General features: G+C 39.7%; 1 protein-coding gene across 1 annotated transcript in view; it reads left to right on the forward strand.

The window, feature by feature from the left end:
* Positions 1-23,155, forward strand: part of LOC309492798 (neural-cadherin) — a 290,251-nt gene that overhangs the window by 129,411 nt on the left and 137,685 nt on the right. The window contains exon 6 of the mRNA XM_082161808.1: positions 4,559-4,808. Within this exon, the coding sequence (XP_082017934.1) occupies positions 4,559-4,808 (250 nt within the window). The remainder of the gene's footprint in view (positions 1-4,558; positions 4,809-23,155) is intronic.

Here is a 23,155-nt window from a genome sequence, read left to right on the forward strand (position 1 = left end):
TGCCGATAACCGATTGTTCAACCGATATTGTTTTTAAATGGATACTGGGATTAAAACCAAACATAACACTCCAAGTAAAACAGTGCTGAACTGAAATGTGCTGAAGACTAAAATTTAATTTTTAATGTAATTTCATAATTTGATATTATGGGCCCTATCTTGCACCAAGCGCAATTTACTTTGTACACCGACGTATGTATCATTCCTATTTTGCACCCGCGCAAAGCGCGCTTTTCCCTCCACAGAAGCACGTCGCTAAACTAGGGAATGAACTTGCGCTCCCTGGGTGGTTCAGCGCAAAAGAGGAGGCGTGTTCCGGCGCAAACGTTCCTTCATGCTATTTTGCAGGTTTAGAAGACAATTGCGCCACTAACCAGGAAATTTTTTTTTAAAGTCAGTGGCGCATTGCGCATGTTATTCATATGCTATTTTAAGGGCGCATGCTTGGCCATAATCAATGTAGCGTGTGCACAACGCGCATACACTTTGATTCTCTCATCTACACAGAAGCAGCAGTTTTCATTTTTGCAAATCATACATTATTACGATAGATAGATAGATAGATAGATAGATAGATAGATAGATAGATAGATAGATAGATAGATCTACAATTTATTATAAAAGCATACATCTAGCTTACACATTTACCCAAATGATCATACGCCTGTTTAACGGAAGTTAATTTGGGTGGGTTTCTCCATTTCAATGTAACTTCTCTCTTTTACGGCCGTGACGAGAGCGTCGCTCTCCTTGGCTGTGAACCGCTCCTGGCGTGCGCCTGGCAAATCCGCCGTTACAATAGCAATCCGCTATGGAAAAAGCGCGTCTGCTCTTAAAGGGAATGTGAGATGACGCTCTGATTGGTTTATTTCACGTTACGCCCAAACCACACCTATGAATAATGAAGCTACTTCAGACCAACCCCTTTTAGATTTGCGCCTGGCGCAAGAGTCATTTATCCCGCCGGGAAAATAGCAACAGCGCCGAGACCCGCCCACAAAGTTACTTGCGCTTTGCGCTTGACACTTGCGTTTCAGATTGTTAAAATAGGGCTCTAAGTATCTGTATTAGGGATGTCCCGATACCACTTTTTCACTTCCAATACCGATACCGCAGCTTTGGCTATTTGCCGATACCGAGATCAATCCGATATTTTTATTTTATTCTTGAACTAATACTAATAATAATAAAATATATGGAAGCACTTTGCTTGCTCAATTAGCCACATAAAAACATCTCACTCAAATGGAGAACAAATACTTCTACAGTATTTATTCCACAACAACAGTTGATAATGAAAGACTGCCACCTTTTATTCAAAAGACCTTGAGATATGTTTGGTAATTGTGCCTGAATGAATTTAAAATTAATTTGCTATATTTCAGATCAATATATTTGTTTCCTTAAAATGTTATTCTCATCTGAATTATACATAATTTATTTCTGTATAAAATAATACTACCATTAAAAACACATTTGATTTTCTTTTTTAATCAATGTAGAATGTGTAACTTAAAAATAAACAGATTAGTGCTCAGTTTTAGGACAAGAAATGAAAACCAATGCAATATGATGAATGTCCAAAAGATTAGATAATTTTTGCTTTTAAACAGTGCGCGCGCGTGTGTGTGTGTGTGTGTGTGTGTGATTTTGGTTGGGTGACAGTTGTAGGTTACAGTTTGACAAGAGTTTACAGTTTGACACACACACACATTCCAGCATTGCAATCTTGACATCGCAGCCTGTTCATTATGCTGCTTTCACACCAAATGCGAATAGAGTGTCAAATTTGCGTCTATCGCGTCTAGTTCGACGCTTGAACATTTTGAATCCATTCGCGCGTCAAGCAAGCGTTTGAAGCGAAACATACTCCGTAATTTAGCGTTCAGAGCTAAGGCGGGACTACAGATTAGGTGTCCCTAAAGAACCCGCATATGACTATGCGCGTATCTAACAGTAGTTCTGCATTACATTAATTAATGTGCATGCCAGTTTTATTTATTTTTATACCGTGTATTCTCCGTGTAAATCTATGCACCGAACCGTGACGCACGTACCGTTTCGGTTCAGTACGAATACATGTACCATTCCACCCCTAATAGGTAACGGATCATATTTTTTTCTCCCCTCCAATATCCGATCTAGCGTTCTGTGCCAGTATCGGCACAATACCGATGACGTGGATCGGATCGGGACATCCCTAATCTGTATTATTATTCTTTATTAGTATTCATAATCAGTTGTATTATCTTATGAAGTTTAAAATGCATGAGTTAGACTAAGATTTTTCTTGTCCGGTTCCGTGAATCAAATAATAACGGGGGAAAAGGCTTAATTCCAAGTCTACATGTGCTAAATGAAATAAATATATAAATATGAATATATTAAAACGAGAAGTTCTACAGAACGAACTGTACAGAAAATAAGTTAAACATTCAAATATTACAAGTAAAATGTGTGCTTCTTTAGCTATAACCTAGAAACACAGCCTATGCAAATTTCATATGTAACACTTTGCAAGTCCCATTTGTTAACAAGGATGTATTAGCTAGCTTTCATGAACTATATGCATTGCGCAATATACGTTTTTACTGCATGTAATAATATTTGAGCAATACAATTGTACCTTGATCATTCATGTTAGTTCATAGTACATTAACTTAGGTAATAAGAGAAACAAATTTAATTAAAAAAAAAATTATTAAAATGTATTAGTAAATGTTGAAATTAACAAACTAACAATGAATAATACTTCTACATGTATTAACCTTAGTTAATGCTAAAATTGTAATCTTATTGTAAAGTGTTACCATTTCATATGAGTCATACTTAAAGAAGATAGCCATCTTTAAATATCTGCAAAGGCCAGAGCATTAAAATTACATAAATGTAGACCTATAATACATGTATTGTATTTTATATAATATACATTTTATTTATTTACTCACTTTATTTCCTTCTATTTTAGAACACTTGATGATTATCTAATCAAAATAATATGTATTGTAGTGATAAAAAAATAACTTTCAATTGTAGTGAGAAAAAAAAAGAACTGAGAAAAAAAACTTATTTGGCTAATGAATGCATACAAGTGACCAACTGGATATAAACTAATGCAAATAGATTGTAACAATTGCGACATAAAACATTTGGGTCAGGTTTGCGTGTTTTTGTCACATTGTTTTAACTGCTTGAGGTAGCCACTACTAATGTTAATCCTCTCAGACTCGACGGCGAACATACTTCTGTGCTTTCTCTGCTAATGCAGCATCTAGTCAACAAATGAATTACTTTATAATGACATGGCAATATGTACTTTAGTGTTCTGTATTCACACCGTTTCGTTTCGCTGTCTGTGTTTTAAATGCGCATCTGAAGTGTCAGCGCTCTCCATATACAGTAATGTGTGATCTCCATGTTGCGTGCAGCTAGACTGCGTAAACCCAGCCTGATCTGCCGGCGATTTGATTTCGCCCTGCAGCTCAGGCTGGAAACCTGTACATTTATCTATCCTGCTTCCTTTACAAATTTGCGGGAACCAATCACAAACTGGCTAATCCACCTGGCGCGCTATTGGCGGGTTTATTCCAATCCAATTCCAGAGGCTCTGTCCAATTCCTTTTAACCTCTCAACGATGCTCAATGGCTTATTTTTAGCAAAAAAATCGCTCAAGTGGGTGTAAATATCACTAACTTTTTTTTTTTTTTTTTTTTTTTTACCTGCAAAAATTGCTCGATTCCATTGCTGCTCCTGCAATCCGCTGATCAGCACGTTTGGTTACACTTTTCCTGCCTGGAGTTTGCGTGTCGCTCTGCAAAGTACGTCACCCGGATCTTTGGCCTGATTGGTTGAAGGACTATCCAATCAAAGTCATTTGAACTATGCCCGTTGATCACGCAGTAGAAAATACATAGCAGACTCCCCAGACCAATGTTCAATCTTAAAAGATTGAGCTTGATCTGGTGATAGCCAGACTAGTGTGCAGCCTCACGTGTTACAATAAACAACACGTGGTGTCAGTGATAGTTTATATTTGTCCTCTAGAGGCCGCTCTCGCTCTGTCAGCAGTATCTTCTCAGTGCTCTGACACTGTGTAATGACAGCGCAATCTTCTCAGCCGCTCCAGCAACAGACGCAACCCAGAAAAACTATCGGTGTGGATTGGATTATCTGCACCGATATATCGGCAAAACCGATGAATCGGTCGACCTCTAATGTTTACCCCGTTTTGTCGACACTAGTTAAGTTGATGTGAAAAGCAGCTACTGTGTATGCAGTGCCTTATTCTGAAGTTCATTTGAAACAGGCTCACACCTTATTGAACGGTATTGCATTTTACTGTAGTTTTCAGATGCAATAAGACTCTCAGCTTGGGATCTTTTGATTTCCAGTCATGTATTACCTTTCTAGTCGTTTATTTGATAAGCGCATATGCCCAAGCTATTTACACAGGGAAGTTCAAATAAAGATTGATCCTATTAGCTGATTCTGCACTTCTCTGTAGTGCAGCTTTTTTTGTTTTAACACCCATGCCCTGTGTTTCTTTTTCTTTTGCAGTATCAGCCAGTGATTGTGATTCGGAGCAGAATGCAGATATCACCTACTACACTCTTAGTCCAGATTTCACCATTTCAGCCCATGGCACCATATTCCCGTCAGGCCCTCTGGATTATGAGAGGCTCAACCACCTGTATGAATTCGTAGTGATGGCGGTGGATAAGGGCGAGGTGCCCCGAACCGGCACAGCCACCGTGCGTCTTCGTATGGCCAACGTCAACGATGAGCCTCCGGAGTTCTCGCTGCCTGTGTGAGTTCCTTGTCTCCATATACCACCCTTCAGCCTCATCCCATGACCCCGTGAGAAATGTGATAATGTAGGCCTGTTGTTTCTACTGTATGCGTGCGTAAGCAGGAAACGTTTTAAAAGATAATAGTAGTTATTATGCTCTGCATATTTCCGATGTATTGCCATTGGTTCGCATTCACACTAACAGCATGTTCACATGTGGCACTTTCTAAAATGTACCAATGCTTTCAGCTCAGAATCTTGCTGTGTGTCTGTATGACAAGAATGAAATACAGTGCAACCAAATAGCAAGGTGATGGCAAAACATTTTAATCTGACAGCTGTTGTAACGGGGAAAAAATATTGAATTATACACTCACCTAAAGGATTATTAGGAACACCATACTAATACTGTGTTTGACCCCCTTTTGCCTTCAGAACTGCCTTAATTCTACGTGGCATTGATTCAACAAGATGCTGAAAGCATTCTTTAGAAATGTTGGCCCATATTGATAGGATAGCATCTTGCAGTTGATGGAGATTTGTGGGATGCACATCCAGGCCATGAAGCTCCTGTTCCACCACATCCCAAAGATGCTCTATATTGGGTTGAGATCTGGTGACTGTGGGGGCCATTTTAGTACAGTGAACTCATTCTCATGTTCAAGAAACCAATTTGAAATGATTCGAGCTTTGTGACATGGTGCATTATCCTGCTGGAAGTAGCCATCAGAGGATGGGTACATGGTGGTCACAAAGGGATGGACATGGTCAGAAACAATGCTCAGGTAGGCCGTGGCATTTTAACGATGCCCAATTGGCACTAAGGGGCCTAAAGTGTGCCAAGAAAACATCCCCCACACCATTACACCACCACCACCAGCCTGCACAGTGGTAACAAGGCATGATGGATCCATGTTCTCATTCTGTTTACGCCAGATTCTGACTCTACCATCTGAATGTCTCAACAGAAATCGAGACTCATCAGACCAGGCAACATTTTTCCAGTCTTCAACTGTCCAATTTTGGTGAGCTTGTGCAAATTGTAGCCTCTTTTTCCTATTTGTAGTGGAGATGAGTGGTACCCGGTGGGGTCTTCTGCTGTTGTAGCCTATCCGCCTCAAGGTTGTGCGTGTTGTGGCTTCACAAATGCTTTGCTGCATACCTCGGTTGTAACGAGTGGTTATTTCAGTCAAAGTTGCTCTTCTATCAGTTTGAATCAGTCGGCCCATTCTCCTCTGACCTCTAGCATCAACAAGGCATTTTTGCTCACATGACTGCCGCATACTGGATGTATTTCCCTTTTCACACCATTCTTTGTAAACCCTAGAAATGGTTGTGTGTGAAAATCCCAGTAACTGAGCAGATTGTGAAATACTCAGACCGGCCCGTCTGGCACCAACAACCATGCCACGCTCAAAATTGCTTAAATCACCTTTCTTTCCCATTCTGACAATCAGTTTGGAGTTCAGGAGATTGTCTTGACCAGGACCACACCCCTAAATGCATTGAAGCAACTGCCATGTGATTGGTTGATTAGATAATTGCATTAATGAGAAATTGAACAGGTGTTCCTAATAATCCTTTAGGTGAGTGTATATATAATATATAAATGTTTCATTTGTAGACTTTAAAAAGGCATCTGAAATAAGTGAAATATAGTGTTGTCAAGAATATAGATTTTTCAATACATATCGATACTGAAATATCTGAAACGCTTCCAATACTCATTTTCCACATACCATATTTTCCATTACTCATATACCAGCTGCGCTCTCTCCGACAGCGAGTTGACATACAAACTCGCCTCCCCTCACTCACTCGTTTCATTTGTTCCAGATGAATATTGTTGGTGTTACAGGGCTTGAATTTCGATGTGGGATTGCGCATATTGGGCAAAATGTTTTGCTCATGCCCAAATACACGCACATGCAGTATATCAAAAGAAAGAACAGATCCTCTGCTTTTAAACAAAAACAAAACGTTTTATTCTAGCTTCATGCATTCTTTTTTTTGATCAATACTTGAATGTAGATAAGTTTAATAAAAAAGCAAAATTTTTTGCAAAAAGCTGAGAAAATCACGTCTTTGTTAAAGACTACATCCAGATCAGATTCAGTACAATGATCAAAACATAGATGGAGTAGATCGAGTCCATCAACACCCCTAATGCTTGCACAGTCTTTTAGCTTGTCCTGGGTCGACATTTCATTCAGTAACATTAGGCAGTTTTGATTCATATGATGTTTAATGTTGATGATCGCAATTATTTTGCAGATTCATATGAGCACACATGATATCACTTGTTTCTGCATCTTCTTTGCATAGAAGAAGCTTGTTTCTGCCCCCTTCCGGAAAGCCGGAAAATTCTGTCAATGGTGGGGAAGTGCTTTCTCACAAATGATGAAAATTTCCTTCAATGGTGGGGAAATGTTAACTTTAACAGATAGATAACATTGACATTTACTTTATGTGCACATGAAATTATCCATGTTATATCAAATTAGCCAATAATAATGAGAAATGCACCAAATCAGCATGTTAGAATGATTTCTGAAGGATCATGCGACACTGAATAATGGAATAATGGCTGCTGAAATGTACTGTTTTTACTGTATCTTTGTTCAAATAAAAGCAGCCTTGGTGGGCAGAAGAGAACATAACATAATTTTTTTTATCAACCTCAAAATGTATAATCTACCATATTTTACTGGAACATATAGTATCACTCAACCACTGTGCTCTAGACACCTGGATTGTTGACAAAGGGACAATATGTCCAATTTTGGACCATGGTTGCCTGAAGCTGTTATAGACTGAGGCACTTTAGTGCAAGTGTAGATTTTTGTCAGCAATGCAATCTTTTCATGATTGTTGAATGCTATGATGTTCAATAAGTTCTTGAACTTGTGTTATGGATAGAAAACACAACAGCCTCCTAAATCAAGTGGTTCATGCTGGTATTTTAGTTTGTGGCTGTTTGGATGACCTTGACATGTGACATCACCACCCTCTCAGAACTCTTAAGGGAACAATGTTGCTATAGTCATTGTGATGCGATATGGGAAACCTCTTCACCACTAAGATGATGGGGTTTGTTTTGTAAAAGTGTCTGTGGGAGATTATTGTAAATAGATCTTATGGAGGCAAATCCATGCCACATATATTTGCAAAACAATAAAGTATTGCAAAAGAAAATAAAGTTTTGCAAACTAAGATACAGAAATGCAAAAGAAAATAAAGTACCAAGAGAGAAAAAATGTTTCGCAAATAAAAAGAATCGTAAAATAAAAATAAAACAGAGCAAGAATAAATATATAATTAATTTAAAAAAATCAATGACAGCTGAAATGAGTCAAATCCATGCCACGTATATTTGCAAATCAATAAAGTACTGCAAAAGAAAATAATAGTTTTGCGAAAGAAAAATAAAGTATTGGGCAATACTTTTTTGACAGCTGTAAAATAAGCTTAAGAACTTTGATCCTATTTTATCTCTGCAACAGATTTTTAGCAGCAATGATTTAGCAACACATATTTTCCATGTCCACCTACTAATTCATGTGCAACACTTTTCTGCGATTCAGTCAAGTGTGAGCTCGCAATACCGTTTTCTCCACATTTTTTTTGTGCCATTGTTTTGACATGCGGGTGGAGTCAAGGGACTGGGGCGTGTAAAATGGGTCTGGCTACACCTCCCTCAAAGTTACGTCATCTGCTCGAGACACAGATCAAGGTAGAGACCTGCACTCCCGCGGGACCCAAAGCAACAGAGTGCGGCGCAGGACTAGATGGGCGAGTGCGGGCGGTAAGGTACTCGTGTGTGTGTAGGTTGAGGGAGAATAAAACTATTTGCGGGACTCCCGCAAGATATAAATATAAAAAAATGAAACATAAAAAAATTTATAAATAGTTATTCATCTGTGGCACAAAATCAACAAGAACAACTCGATATAGGCTACAGGCAGAGTTTCTATTCATAAATCATATCCTCTGATTATAACAAACAAAGTAGACATTATAAAAGAGTTATTGTGCTGCCAGCTTTAATAACAGAGCTTTGTGAGATCGCGATGACCTGAGATGTTAGCTTTTAGGAATTATTAAGGTAGCTGTCATGCCAAAACATGCACGTAGTCACCTGCTTGCTTTAATGTTAAATTAACTGTGGATTTTGAATGTTGATGCTTTAATGACAAATAAATTATCAGGAGCATTTATGCTGATGTGTAGGTTGTGGTGACACAAATTGAAAGTAGGCTATTTCATGGATGCACATAAAAAAAAACTATTTATACTTTTATGCAGGCTTTTGCGGGCAGGAGCGGGACAAAACATGAATGTTGTGGGCGGGAGCGGGAGAAGGTAACATATATTTTTGCGGGAGCGGGACAGAAAAATCCGTCCCGTGTAGGTCTCTAGATCAAGGCTCCATGGCTGAGCAGAGGCATGCAGATGGTTCGTTCAATTAAGTAAAATGACGCAAAAAATATATAAAATTAACCAATCTTTTCCATCCAGTTTACAGCACAATAACATTGAACACTCAAGAAAGCATCAAGAAAAGTAATAAGAGGCTTCAACAGTAACAGTGTACGTATTTTTTTGAGTAGGCTTTTTTTCAAAACACAGTGTTTTACATTTAGCTACATGCAGAGCCGGTCTTGACCTCCCTGGGGCCCTAAGCAAAATTCTGTTAAGGGGCCCTCCTACCTGACCCCTGAGCCATGTAAAAAAGCGTGTGCCATTGCCACACAGTCACACCTGACACCCCAGTGCTCCCACTACAATCCTCCCTCCCTTAACTAGTACTAATGAAAATGTAATTCCTGATATCAGAAATAGACATTGTTACTAGAAAAAGTACATTCTTAATATCAAGAATTCACATTTTAAATAGTACAAATTTAATTATTCAAAAAAGATATCAAAAATGCATCCTGTGAATTAATGAAATCAAAAATGGCTTGCTATAGCATTTCACTATGTTTTAAGTAATAAAAGCAGTACTTGATGGTTATTTTTTACTGAGGGATGCATTGACCAGTTTGTCCAGCCAATCAACATTTTAAATGCAATATAACCTAAATCAATAGTCAATTTCAATACACTGCTTTCCATCTTGCTTTATTGCAGAGTTGTAACTAAACTGACTTGGAGACTAGATAATCATTGTCTTGGTTTAAAAGTATGTATGCCTAAAATGAGGAGTGCGATCACATCCATATTGTACTGGTCCCCAGATGTTTTCCTGGAAAGTGCGCGTTTCATTTCGTGCACGCGCATATGTTAACGTGCAACGTGGTTTCCGAGCTGCAGTTTATAAACAAACACCGTTGCCCTTTGTCGTTTATCAAACGTAATAAATAGTTGTATTTCACTCTCACTTTTTTTGTCAGGCACAAAGTCACAGAACACAGCCCTGGAAGTGGCCGACATTGTTGTGCCCGCAATTCACTGTAATGTTTTTTTTTTTTTTTTTTTTTTGTGAGCAGAAGGATAGTTCTGCCTAATTTTCTCATTGATGTTGTAAACTTAGATTGACGTGCTTTGACCATAGAGGCTTTGACACAAGGGGGAGGCGGGGCCTTGAGGAATTTGCGGGGCCCTACGCAACTTGCGTAGTGTGCGTATAGGGCTGCTCGGCTCTGGCTACATGATTGTGACTCACACTCTGTGTTTAGCATTGCAGTTCATATTATGTATGTGTATAATTTGCATTTGTGTAGCTATATTGTGTAATATATGTACAGTATGTGCAATAGGCTGTTATGTGTAAGTGTACGGCACGTGGAACAAGTCTTAAAGGAATTTCATTCTGCAAGTAGTAGTGAAAATAGTTTAACTGAAATGAATACTCCACTTAGGGATATAGTTTTATTTCTATATATTTTTGTATGTATTATTAAAGGTATAGCGGAGGATGTTTTACTTCCTGGTGGGTAACCTATACTATTGGTCCTCCTAATTGTCAATCATTCTGGTGAATCAATCAAACTTTTCAAAAAGTGGAGAGGGCGGGTCTTATCTAAAATTTGGAAAGATCCTCCGCTATACCTTTAAATGCATCTTAATTTATTTGGATATGTTTTACACATACAGTTGTACTAACTTAAATTTGTAAAATTATTTAGAACAAGACAAAAAGTAGCAGATTTGTTGTAGATAGACACTATAGGATGCAGACAAATTTGAAAATGTAAGGGAATGTGTGAGCTAAGTTAATGAGTGCAGTAAGTATGTCTGTGGATGGCATTACTCACTTCAAGAAAGGGAAACTCATCTCTGCTGCCTGTACATTACGCCTTGCCATAGCATATCAAATGTAATATCTATTTTACAATTGTTAACAATACACCTGCCGAAATGATTCTGCCCTCCCCAGCTCCACTGTGCAGGTTCACAAGCACATCACATTCATGCTGGTGACATTTCTGGCTATGAAGAGTGTTTGCTGAGAAGATTGTGACTCTAGACACAAAGGCAAGAGGTTTTCGGTTGGGCAGTGTTATTTTGGCAGTATTAATGTTCACCTGCCGAAATTATACTGGCCTCCCCAGCTCAACTGTTCACAAGACATGTCTGACTGTGAAGAGTGTTTGCTGAGAAAATTGTGAAAATAGACACATTAGTATTGTCATTACCCATATTGGGCAAACCCTAATTTCACTTTTAAAAGACACAATCATGTGTCAATATGACACAGTTTGTCTATGTATCCATCTTACTTTATGTTCTGGTCTTCAAATGAGACCAAAACTGTAACTTTTAGGTTAGGAAAGAAATCCCTTATGCGTAGTGTTCAACAAATTTATTAAAAGAACTCGACACAGTAAATAAAACACCACTTAAATTCCATTTAAATAATCTGATTAAATCAGGGAGAATGTCCATTTCACTTTCTGCAAATAGAGCAGATCTAGTTTTTTTCTTTCACAGTTTTTTTACACATTCACAGTGGAACCACCGTGGGCACACATTTCAGCCAATCTAATGTTCATAAGAGTACTTTAAAGTCAACTCCCTATTTCTGTCATTATCAAAATAATATTTGAATGAACATGATATGCAGTTATATGTCAATAGTGTTCTTGAAATAACACTGCCCAACTGGAAACCTCTTGCCTTTGTGTCTAGGGTCACAGTCTTCTCAGCAAACAGCCATAAATGTCACCAGCATGATTGCAGATTTGCTTGACATCCACGACATCTACGGTTTTGTTTGGTTTTACATTTAAATAATTTCTGTTTGTTTTATTTCTCTCTGAATTGGCTCTGTTTGTGTGTGCCTGTGAGTCTACGCTCTGAGGTGAGGAAATGCCTCCCCGCGAGTAAATATCCAATCGCTATGCTCGAAAGAGCGCTTAACCTTGCATGGCGAACGGGGAAGTGAGGCTGCAAGTACAGGGAAGCACCACCGTCTTTCAAATATGTGGTGTGGGGACATTTCGGTTTTGCCGTTAAGCGAAGATGAAAAACCTGTGCAAGCAATGTTTTACACGTGTCGCCTTCTCAAATGAAAACACTTTCAACATTACTGCACATCTGCGCCGCCATCACCCAACAAAATCACCGTCTGAAAGCAGGATATCAGAGCAGGTAATAGTTATCCAAAAAGCAACAGTCTCTCGCTGATTTCTTCCAGTATACATACCCAACTGGTTCCGAGAGACACAAAAAAATAACAAAGGCTGTGGGGGTGTTCATTGCCAAAGATTTGCAGCCATTTTCAGTGATTGTAGATGTAGGCTTATGAGAGTGCTCAATCTGTGTTACAGACTGGTTGAAATTTTGATTTTGCAATTTAACATTCACAAAAAAATGATAAAGAACTCCAGGTTTGTTGTACTTACTTGTAGGGCTACACTATTTGGCCCCAAAATTTGGTGCTTATAGATCAGTATGACTTATAATAATTGTTATGATTATTATTAGTAGTAGAACTGAATAAAAATATAATAAATAATAATGATTCCTATTGTAATGACACTATTTCATTATTAAAAATAAAAACGATTGTATTTAAGAATAAATAAAATTATATAGTAATTAAAATAAGAATAATAATTTTCTTTACAGAAAACTTTTATTTTACGGGAAAAATGCAGGTGGCCTATAACTAAATAATTACAAAGCAACACTTCAATATAGAAAATGATCATAAATTTACTTTCTTTTTTTATATTGAGGTGAGAGCATTTTTGAGCACTAAAAACACATTATGCTTTAAAAACACATAACTTATGACGCTCCAGGAAATCCCTAATACAGCTATCTCTGTAGCTGAATAAAAAGAAGATAGAAATGCTTTGACTTATTAATTATGAAGACAATAAACACAAGACTGCGCCAAAATATGGTTTATCTGTGTTCTTCATGTTTGGTGTGTTTTGCTTTTCAAATGCACATCGTAAGTGACTCAAACAGTGTTTGCAGAGACCATATATTGAAGCGATCGAGCCGCTCCTCACTATGGAATTTTGTTGGCTCATGTGGACAATTACCATAAGACCTTGCACAGCGCATGGGTGTTGCCACATTAAAAAATAATGAGGTCAGACAGGGAAGATTGTTGGTTTCATAGGAATTACATAAACAGTAAATATTTGTTTTCGATATGAATTACTTCATTTAAAAGTGTACACTCTGAGCTTTCTAAAGATATATCTTTCATCTATGTGTGGCAAGTATTGCAGGGAAGAATCTACTAGGAAGCATGCAGTTTCCTAGTGGATGGAGCCCTGGAGTTAAGAATGGTATCTGCAACCCCCTCAGGGGCCAGACCAACAGTTTCCAGGTCTCTTGCCGGGGGTGAAAGACTGTCCTCTGAGCCTGGGACAGATGGTCCCTCCTGGTCAGAATCTCCTGAGGAGAGCCTTCCAGGAGAGACACTAAGTCTGTGAACCATACTCTGGCCAGCCAGAACAGGGAAGTAGTAGACAAACACCCCTTCCTGACGAACCCTTGCCAGGACTCCTGGGAGCTAATGTGGGGGATAGATACCTCTTCCACCCGAGGTATCGACTTATACCCATGCTCATTGAACCCGACAATAGTCAAATAATCCGACATCGTCGGGCTATAAACACAGGATGAGTACGGGCTTTCCACGACTTCGATATTTAATTCGGGAAAGAACAGGAGGTTTGTTTTGGACAGTTGGGCCCGACCGCTGGTGAGAAAATGGTCATCAAACTTGCTTCAAGGTGCTTCTCTTGTTTAGTCAGAGTGACGACCTCGAGCTGCTCCACGTAAGATTTCGAAAACGAGGGCTGCCCACCAGCCGCACACTGGACCCCTCTCACGGCAGATCCTCATCCTGCCCGGAAGAAATCGCAGAGCAAGCTTCCAGATCTGGAATCGGACCGTCGGAGTCCGTAGAAAGGCCAAGAGATAGGACACTGCCTGTCTCGAGCTCCGCTACGAGCTACATTTATGAGCCGCATGATCTGAATAGACACGCTGTCTCAGTGGATGTGGGACCTGAACCACGAGGCACAGCTGTCAGACTCCCATCTGTATTAAAGAGGGTGAGGCTAGAGCGGAGCTTCCTCACAGTGAATGACTTGCAGTGAGGGCAGTCAGCTCCCTCGAGAGCTGATCTAGCATGCTCCACTCCCATAACGACCGTCATCATATATCGGGTGCATGGCAGAACATACGGTCTGTAAGTGTGGTTGTTAACCCCTCTTTATCCTTATATCTTTCACACTTAGATATTTTCTTTCTTTTTTTACCCTACTAACAAAGACAGACAAAGACAGAAGATGGGCAAACTTGCTTTTAGCACTAACAGACAAGAGACTTGGCAGAGCACACAGTAGCAACATGCAGCTTCTAAAGACAAAGAATCTGAATGTCGATCGTGCATAAACGTATATATAAACGTGTATATAAACATAGTCACATACTCCGGGATGTCACCTGACGTTGTCATTGTCAATCGGAGCTTGTAGAATTAGCTAATCCACTTGTTTCAGACACCGGCACGCTCTGAAGGTGTTCCCATTGTGTCAGCGACATAACATGTCGTCGATGTTCCCTCGAAAGGGAACTTGCTTGTAACCTTAACTGCAATAATCAAGTACATTTTCTGTAAAAAAATCCATTATTTATTAGAATAATTTTGTACAGTGTACAAAGCATTGTCTGATTGCTCTGAGAACTGTCTACAGCTGGCCTGACATTTCCCTTCTAGTTATAAGCAAAAAGCTATCATTGTACAGTGTTATCTTCCTGATTATGTGGTCTATCCTATCCTTTCCTTATCTCCATCTCCCCTTGTGTAGACTTTGTTGATGAGGTCTCCCCTCAGCTGCTATATTAATTTGCCTCTGATTTTGCAGATTTTTCTGTTGTGCTGACTGCGGACTGTTATTGTTTTTTTTTTTCAGTCTTGTTGGCGGAGCTATGGCCCTTGGCCATTTTAATTGACTGATTTTCTGGCAGAGAGCTCACTGAATCAGAGGCAGATTCAATCAGCCGTGCATTCAGCTGAAGCTGGAGAAACCAAGAACGGAGGGAGGGGGGGTGGGCAGGGAGACCTCGGTCAGAGAGTCCAAAAAAGAATGGGCGAGCCAGGCAGATTTTTGTTTCAATTGCACTTCCAGTCCCCTAAAAGGCTTTTTTTTTAATTACTTTATCCATTTGTATTCTGGTGTGTGTATCTGTGTCTGCATGGTTATACCCGAGAGCCTGAGTTTGAGACGTGAGTCTCAACGGCTTGGGAGTCTAATTTAAACATTAAATTCAATATGAAATCAAAAATGACCCTATTTACTTTCTTAATACACATTCCTGGTGTTATTGTGCATGGTGCATCCATTCATGCATGTTATTTCAAAGAAAAAAATAATGTGATTTTTTTTTTTTTTTTTTTTATAACTTGTACTGCCTCTGCAGTGATTATTTTTGGCTGACATCACCCACATCCCTTTATTTTCCACCCCCCGCCCCCCCACCACACCACACACACACACTGTATATCCTGTTTCACTCAGAAATGCATTCCATTTTGAAAGTAAAATGGATTTTGAATGCTGCTTCATGTTGAGCAAAGAAGTGTTCTTTGCTACTAAACTGCTTTGGAAAATAGCTACAATGTGTCTTCAGTTGTCATTTTGAAAAATGTAGCCTCATATGATGCGTGCTGCATTCCTAAAAATGCTGCAGATTTTTTTTCTTTGAAATAACATGCATGAATGGATGCGACATGCACAATAACACCAGGAATGTGTATTAAGAAAGCACAAGCAAAAGCGGATTTTAGTGTTGTTGGTGGAAGACTTTTATATCACTCCTTTTTGCCATTTGGGGATATTTCCAATTTTATTAGGTGAACATGCAAATAATAGTTGAGGACTGCAATCGGGAAGGTTCAAACAGTGCTGAAAAACACACTTGAGCATTAAAATGAAATGCCCTCTAATTATTGTCTGCGCAGGGACAAACATCAGCAAGTTATCTGATTATTACAGCAGCTTATCTGCTGTCCAGGCAGGAATAACATTTAGTCCAGCTATTTCTGTATAACCGATTCAGAAAATACTTAAATGTGGATGGCTAATAGCTGTAGTGTAATTAGACCCACTCTTCGCCACACTGAATCGTTATCTGAATTAGATCATTTACAGCTATGCCGAAACTGTGAGGCGTTGTTCACACTGCAGGGAAATTACCTGATTTTTTCTAATGATTAAGTCTGCTAGTGAGATCTGATTTTTCCCTTTTCAGACTGCAGTCCATTTGTTAACAGGTTCACATTGGTTGTCATAATAATGACTTACATAAATTCATCATGCATGAGACTGTTGCTAATTAGTTTTTCTTTTTATATGAAAATATCCTTTCAATTTCATCAACATTTTTGTATTTATTTCTTTTTAAGTTTACAATGACTAAATTGACATCTGTTTTAGTAGACGACAATTTTTTTTGTTGATCAGAGAAGGGCATAAGTAAAGCAAATATTTCACTATTTATTGTTTTCATTATGGCTGTATGAACAATTTAACTAGATGTACCGCATCGCGGTACAAAATATGACCGCCGCTCAGGCCTGCACTGGCTTTCCACAAAAATAAATGACGTGGAGTAATTTGGCTGTATTGCGTGTTTATGTATATACCTAAAAAAAGTAATAGTATGTGCATGTCTGTCTGTGTGTGTGTGTGTGTGTGTGTGTGTGTGTGTGTGTATGTGTGTGTGTTTGTGTATGTGTGTGTCTGTGTGTGTGTGTGTGTGTGTGTCTGTGCGTGTATGTATGTGTGCGTACATGTGTGCGCGTGTGTGTTTGTGTGTGTGTGTCTGTGCATGTGGATTTGTATGTGTGTGTATGGGTGTGTGTCTGTGCGTGTGGATGTCAGTGTGTGTGCATGCTTGCGTTTGTTTGTATTCCTGCATGTGTGTGTGTGACAGTATCATCCTAAACCAGCAACCCGTCGCTCAACAGCACCATCTACAGGCCGATGAGTGTACAGTCACTAAATGTGCACATAAATGAATTTATTTTATACCCCCCCATGGATGAAATTCTACAAAACTTAGCAGAGGATACCCCCAGAGGATGTCAAGTTAATCATACACATGAAATATGGTGCAGTTCTGAACATCTCCACTGAAGATAGGGGCGATTAAAGCAGAATAATATTGCATTTTCATTTTCACAAATGAAAATAATCACAAATGAGTGATTATGGGCTAGGTTGATGTGGGCCCTTAAGAGCAACATACCATAAAAATGTCTTCATCCTCGGTGCCACGGTTCAGGTAGTTATTTGCATCCAGTGCATTTTTGGGGGTTTGGGGGGGCCCAGCGCGGGGGGGGGGGGGGGGGGGGGGGTGTTGTGGCCCCCGGGGACCAAACAAAATTTTTCCGTAGAAGTCTAGTGGGGCTACATGCCCACCAAATTTCATGTTCCCCGGTGCTTCGGTGTCCCTGGTATCGTTGACGAAAAATTTACGGGGGCCCCAGCGCGGGGGGGAAAGTGGCCCCCGGGGATCAAACGAAATTTTTCCGTAAAAGTCTAGTAGACCAACATACCATAAAAATTTCTTCATCCTCGGTGCCACGGTTCAGGTAGTTATTTAGGAAAAACTGCATTTTTTTGGGTTTGGGGGGGCCCAGCGCGGGGGGGGGACTGGCCCCCGGGGACCAAATGAAATTTTTCCTTAGAAGTCTAGTGGGGCTACATGCCCACCAAATTTCATGTTCCCCGGTGTTTCGGTGTCCCTGGTATGGTTGACGAAAAATTTACAGGGGCCCCAGCGCGGGGGGGGGGAAGTGGCCCCCGGGGACCAAATGAAATTTTTCCGTAAAAGTCTAGTAGACCAACATACCACAAAAATTTCTTCATCCTCGGTGCCACGGTTCAGGTAGTTATTTAGGAAAAACTGAATTTTTTTGGGTTTGGGGGGGCCCAGCGCGGGGGGGAGTGGCCCCCGGGGACCAAACGAAATTTTTCCGTAGAAGTCTAGTGGGGCTACATGCCCACCAAATTTCATGTTCCCCGGTGCTTCGGTGTCCCTGGTATCGTTGACGAAAAATTTACGGGGGGCCCCAGCGCGGGGGGGGGAAGTGGCCCCCGGGGACCAAATGAAATTTTTCCGTAAAAGTCTAGTAGACCAACATACCATAAAAATGTCTTCATCCTCGGTGCCACGGTTCAGGTAGTTATTTAGGAAAAACTGCATTTTTTTGGGTTTGGGGGGGCCCAGCGCGGGGGGGGGAGTGGCCCCCGGGGACCAAACGAAATTTTTCCTTAGAAGTCTAGTGGGGCTACATGCCCACCAAATTTCATGTTCCCCGGTGTTTCGGTGTCCCTGGTATGGTTGACGAAAAATGTACGGGGGCCCCAGCGCGGGGGGGGGGGGAGTGGCCCCCGGGGACCAAACGAAATTTTTCCTTAGAAGTCTAGTGGGGCTACATGCCCACCAAATTTCATGTTCCCCGGTGCTTCGGTGTCCCTGGTATCGTTGACGAAAAATTCAGTATGGTGACGAAAAAAAAAAAAAAAAAAAAAAAAAACTTTGACAATCCCTATATGACCGCTTTCGCTAGCTACGCTAGCGGCGGTCATAATTAGACTAGGCTTCTGAAAATCAGATTTCATTATGTGTGTTTTTGTTGGTTTTCTTTTGTGCCTGAACACCTACTTACATTTACTGTTACCAAAAGTTTTGTCTTTTTTCTTTCTTTTTTTATTAACTTTTATGAAAGAACATTTATTCATTATTATTTTATTCATTACTTTTGATAAGTAAAATAAATGTTTTCCGGTAAGAATCACCAAATCAGCATCTGATTTCTGAAGGATCGTGTGACTGAAGACTGGAGTAATGACTGCTGAGAACATTTGACAATAAAATAGAAAACAGTTATTTCAAATTGTAATAATGTTTCACAATATTACTGTTTTACTGTATTTTTTTATAATATTATAATATAAATAATATTATATATATAATATAATAATATAAATTATATATATATATATATATATATATATTATAAAATATACCATATAAAATATATACAATATATTGCTGTGGTAGATTTTACCCTAAACCTAACTATCTGGGGTGTCTCCAAATCGACACCCAATTGATCTTATTGCCTGAGGCGTCTCCAAATCGACACCAGTACCTTTATCTGGGGCGTCTCCAAATCGACACCCAATTCCTTAAACTGGGGCGTCTACTAATTGAAACCCAATACCTTTAAACTCTAGCTCTTGCGTCTTCATTCGACAAACAGACCGGCAAATGTCCTTTAAATGCTTTAATCACGGCCAGGAGATCTTCCTGAGCAGTTCTCCGGGAATCTCTCCCAAGAAGCAAGGCCGGAGGATCTCCATTGAGAATCCCACCGTAAAACACGGATACAACAGTTTTTTATAGAATCGAGAAAACAAATAAGACTAACATGTCACCTTCAATATGATTGGTTCAATTGGTTCAAAAACCCCAACCTTTTTCCTCTATCACTGGCACAAGCAAACTCTGATTTTGTGATTACTTATCACAAGGTTTGAGAACTAGTCATTTGTCTAGTTTTACTTCCTTAATTGTTTATACACACACACATACACACTCAAAGTCACAGGTTTTCCCCCAAAGACTTTGGAAACATTTAAAAGCATATGAATGTCATTCCTGCATGAAAAACAAATGTTAGTTGATTAATTAAAGTTGATTAATTAAAATCCATCACAATTACTAACCCCACACTTTTGCAAGATAGTGTACTTTGCCTTTTTCATACCTTCCTTAATAAGAATATTAAAATAAAGTGGGTATAAATGTTGTATTTTGACTTCCTCACAGTCCCCAAGATGTCCCTGTATGTATTTTTCCCCTCCCTTCACCTTATATTATCTCTCAAACTTTTAGTCCCTTTCAAAACCCCTCCTTTCCTCAATTAGAAAAGACTCAATCTCTCTATCCTCCATCATTTCTGTGCACAGGATAGCCTATATGTGTCTGGCCTGTAATTGAGTAAATTGCAATGTGTGTCACTGCTGTTTGTTCCATTTGGGCAGACTAATTTGCCCGCTTCAAGGCGTCGGGCTCCTTCAGTTCGCCTGAAAATGAGCCTTGTCACTCATGCCATAGCGTTTGCACAGTGCATCATTACCAGATCTGTTCACTGGCACCAACCTGACCAAGGACAAAGAGTAATATGGATTGAGTGATGTTTATTACGCACTGGCCCGGGCTTTCCTTGCCTTGCTGAGAGGCACGGGACATAGTAATGAGTGGTGAAACAGTCAGTCCTCGTAGTTGTGCTTTATGTGATGCTGGAAATTTGGGTGAAAATGATTAAGAACGCATCGTCTATGTTCTTTTGTAATCATTGCCGTTTGCTCATTGCCTTTGTTTGGTTGCATTGATGCATGTCTTTCCAGGCTTCAGCAACTGAAATGTTGTCATCTGATTGATAGCTGACATAATGAGCGGATGTATACAGTGAATGTGGACGAGCCGCATTTCGCTTGTCTGATTGGTTTATGCGCTTCAAACAAAGTGGCAGAGCGCTGTCCTCTATGAGCTGTCAGTCACTGTCACAAGACCCATCACCTGCGCTGTTGCCATGGCAATGACTTAGAAAGGGCGACGTAAGCAAGGCATTTTTTTTTATGGTAAGTCCATGACAGGTTTTCTCAAAGGCTGTGCTTAACAGATCTTCAGAGCTACATCTGAACATCTGAATACAAACCCTTTGAGTCATGTCTCTGGATGTGTGTGTGTGTGTGTGTGTGTGTGTGTGTGTGTGTGTGTGTGTGTGTGTGTGTGTGTGTGTGTGTGTGTGTGTGTGTGTGTGTGTGTGTGTGTGTGTCTGTGTGTCTGTGTGTCTGTGTGTCTGTGTGACTGTGTCTGGGGTTGCTTGAGCTGGTGTGTGTGTGTGTGTTTCTCTCGGGGAAGGTTCTCTGTTTGTTTGTGTGTGTGTTTTTGTGTGTGCGAGCGATCTCAGATCTTTGAGTCTTCAAACAGATTACAGGTCACGGATGTCACGCGTGTGTCAGTGCCGGAGTGCAATGACGGAAAAAAAGTGCAAGCAATGGTGTCTCCATGAATGGCATAAATCACCGACATGTAACGCATGTCACCTTCACTCTGTTAGCCATCAATCAGCCCTACACAGAGTGGGATGATGGGCGCAAGCTCTCTTACCCTCTTTCATTCTGTCTCTCTATATATCTGTCACTTCCTGTCCTCTGATTGGTGTCTTCTCATCACTCTTGAGCTTTCATTCCTCCTCATCTTCTTGTTTCGATCTTTCTGTTGGATTTCCATCTGTGCAGCCTTCAATCCGTCTTCCTCTTTTTGGCAAATTCTGCGTCTCTTTCACTTCCATATCTGGTCCCTCAGTCAGATTGACACAGACTGATAATGTTGTTCTTTTCTATTAAGTCTCGTTTTCTGTTGGTCTAAACTTGTTCTGATGGACAGTCAAATGTCATCATTCATTCACTGTCATGTCGTTTCAAACCACTATGGCTTACTTTCTTCAGTGGTACACAAAAGGAATGTTTTGAAGAAGGCGCTGATCGCTTTTGCCATGCATTTACTTTTGGATGAATGAGTTTTCAAGCTTCAGAAAGACTCCAGAGGCTCCATAAAAAGAGTCTTAAAAGTAGTCCAAATGAGCCTTCTGAATCCAAACGTTTTGTCTCTGGCTATTGGGACCCCATACATGTATGCAAATTTTAGATACTGCATAAAAAATCTCCCACATCCTTGCAAGATGTCAAAATAAAACTTTAGAGATGTGGTTAAAGAATGCATACTCTCAATTAGGGATGTCAATTTTCACAAAATCCCATGATCGATCGTCGTTTAAATTAACGATCAATTAATCGATTAATCGTTAGCCTTAATACTGCGATATGCGTCTACTGCAGTGGCTATGACAGCATGACAGGGTCTGCAAATGCTGCTCAAAACGCTATGTTCCTCACCAAATCAATTAGAATGGTTTTAAATATAAATAAAGGCCTAGTAGGATTGTAAAATGTTTCGATGTGATTGATAATTAAATTAATTATTTAATAATCAAATATAACTACTAATACAACGTGTCACCAACGCCGCCTCATATGCGCTTAGAATGTGTGACTGTTGTGGACGCGCTCTTCCTGGAACAACTGCACGCGCTGAATGAATCTGCTACCGTTAAACTGGAGCACTTTGCTAGCACGTTATTTATCTAAAAGAAACGCGTCCTATATGAGATTAATCAGGTATATTCAAAATAAACATAATATTACAAATTATATCTGCACAAAATGACGCAAATTCATGCACAAGTGAACTTGAACTAAGTTACGTGCCATTCATTCAGAACTACTCATGTTGTGGACGCGCTCTTCCTGGAGCAACGCGACACGGCAACTAAACCCAAATAATTCACAATGTTTTATTACAATATTGTTCTCTTTATAATGTTATGTGATATTACAGTCCCAATAGTCATTATTAGTCGTGCACTGCCGTTTGAGCTGCGCGCGCTGAAGCTGACGCTTTACTACAGAGTTAATTCTTAACCAAATGCATCCAATATGAGATAAATCAGATATAGATAGGCCTACAGAAAATAAACAGTATTACAACTTACATTTGCACAAAACAAAAGGCTGCGAATGCACACGCAAACTTATAGTCAAGATGAAGGTGTAAAATGGTCCCAAACATAACTCCGGCGCGATCGCTTTACATGTTTCGCGGTTGAGCAGCGCGCGCGCATGAAGACCTGCTTAATCGATGATCGATAAGTTGTATCGATTAAATGTATTATCGACAATTAATCGATCGTCGATTAATCGTTGACATCCCTACTCTCAATTGATGATTTTTTATTTATTTATGAT

Source organism: Leuciscus leuciscus (assembly GCF_965113295.1).
Source record: "Leuciscus leuciscus genome assembly, chromosome: 2".
NCBI lineage: Eukaryota > Metazoa > Chordata > Actinopteri > Cypriniformes > Leuciscidae > Leuciscus > Leuciscus leuciscus.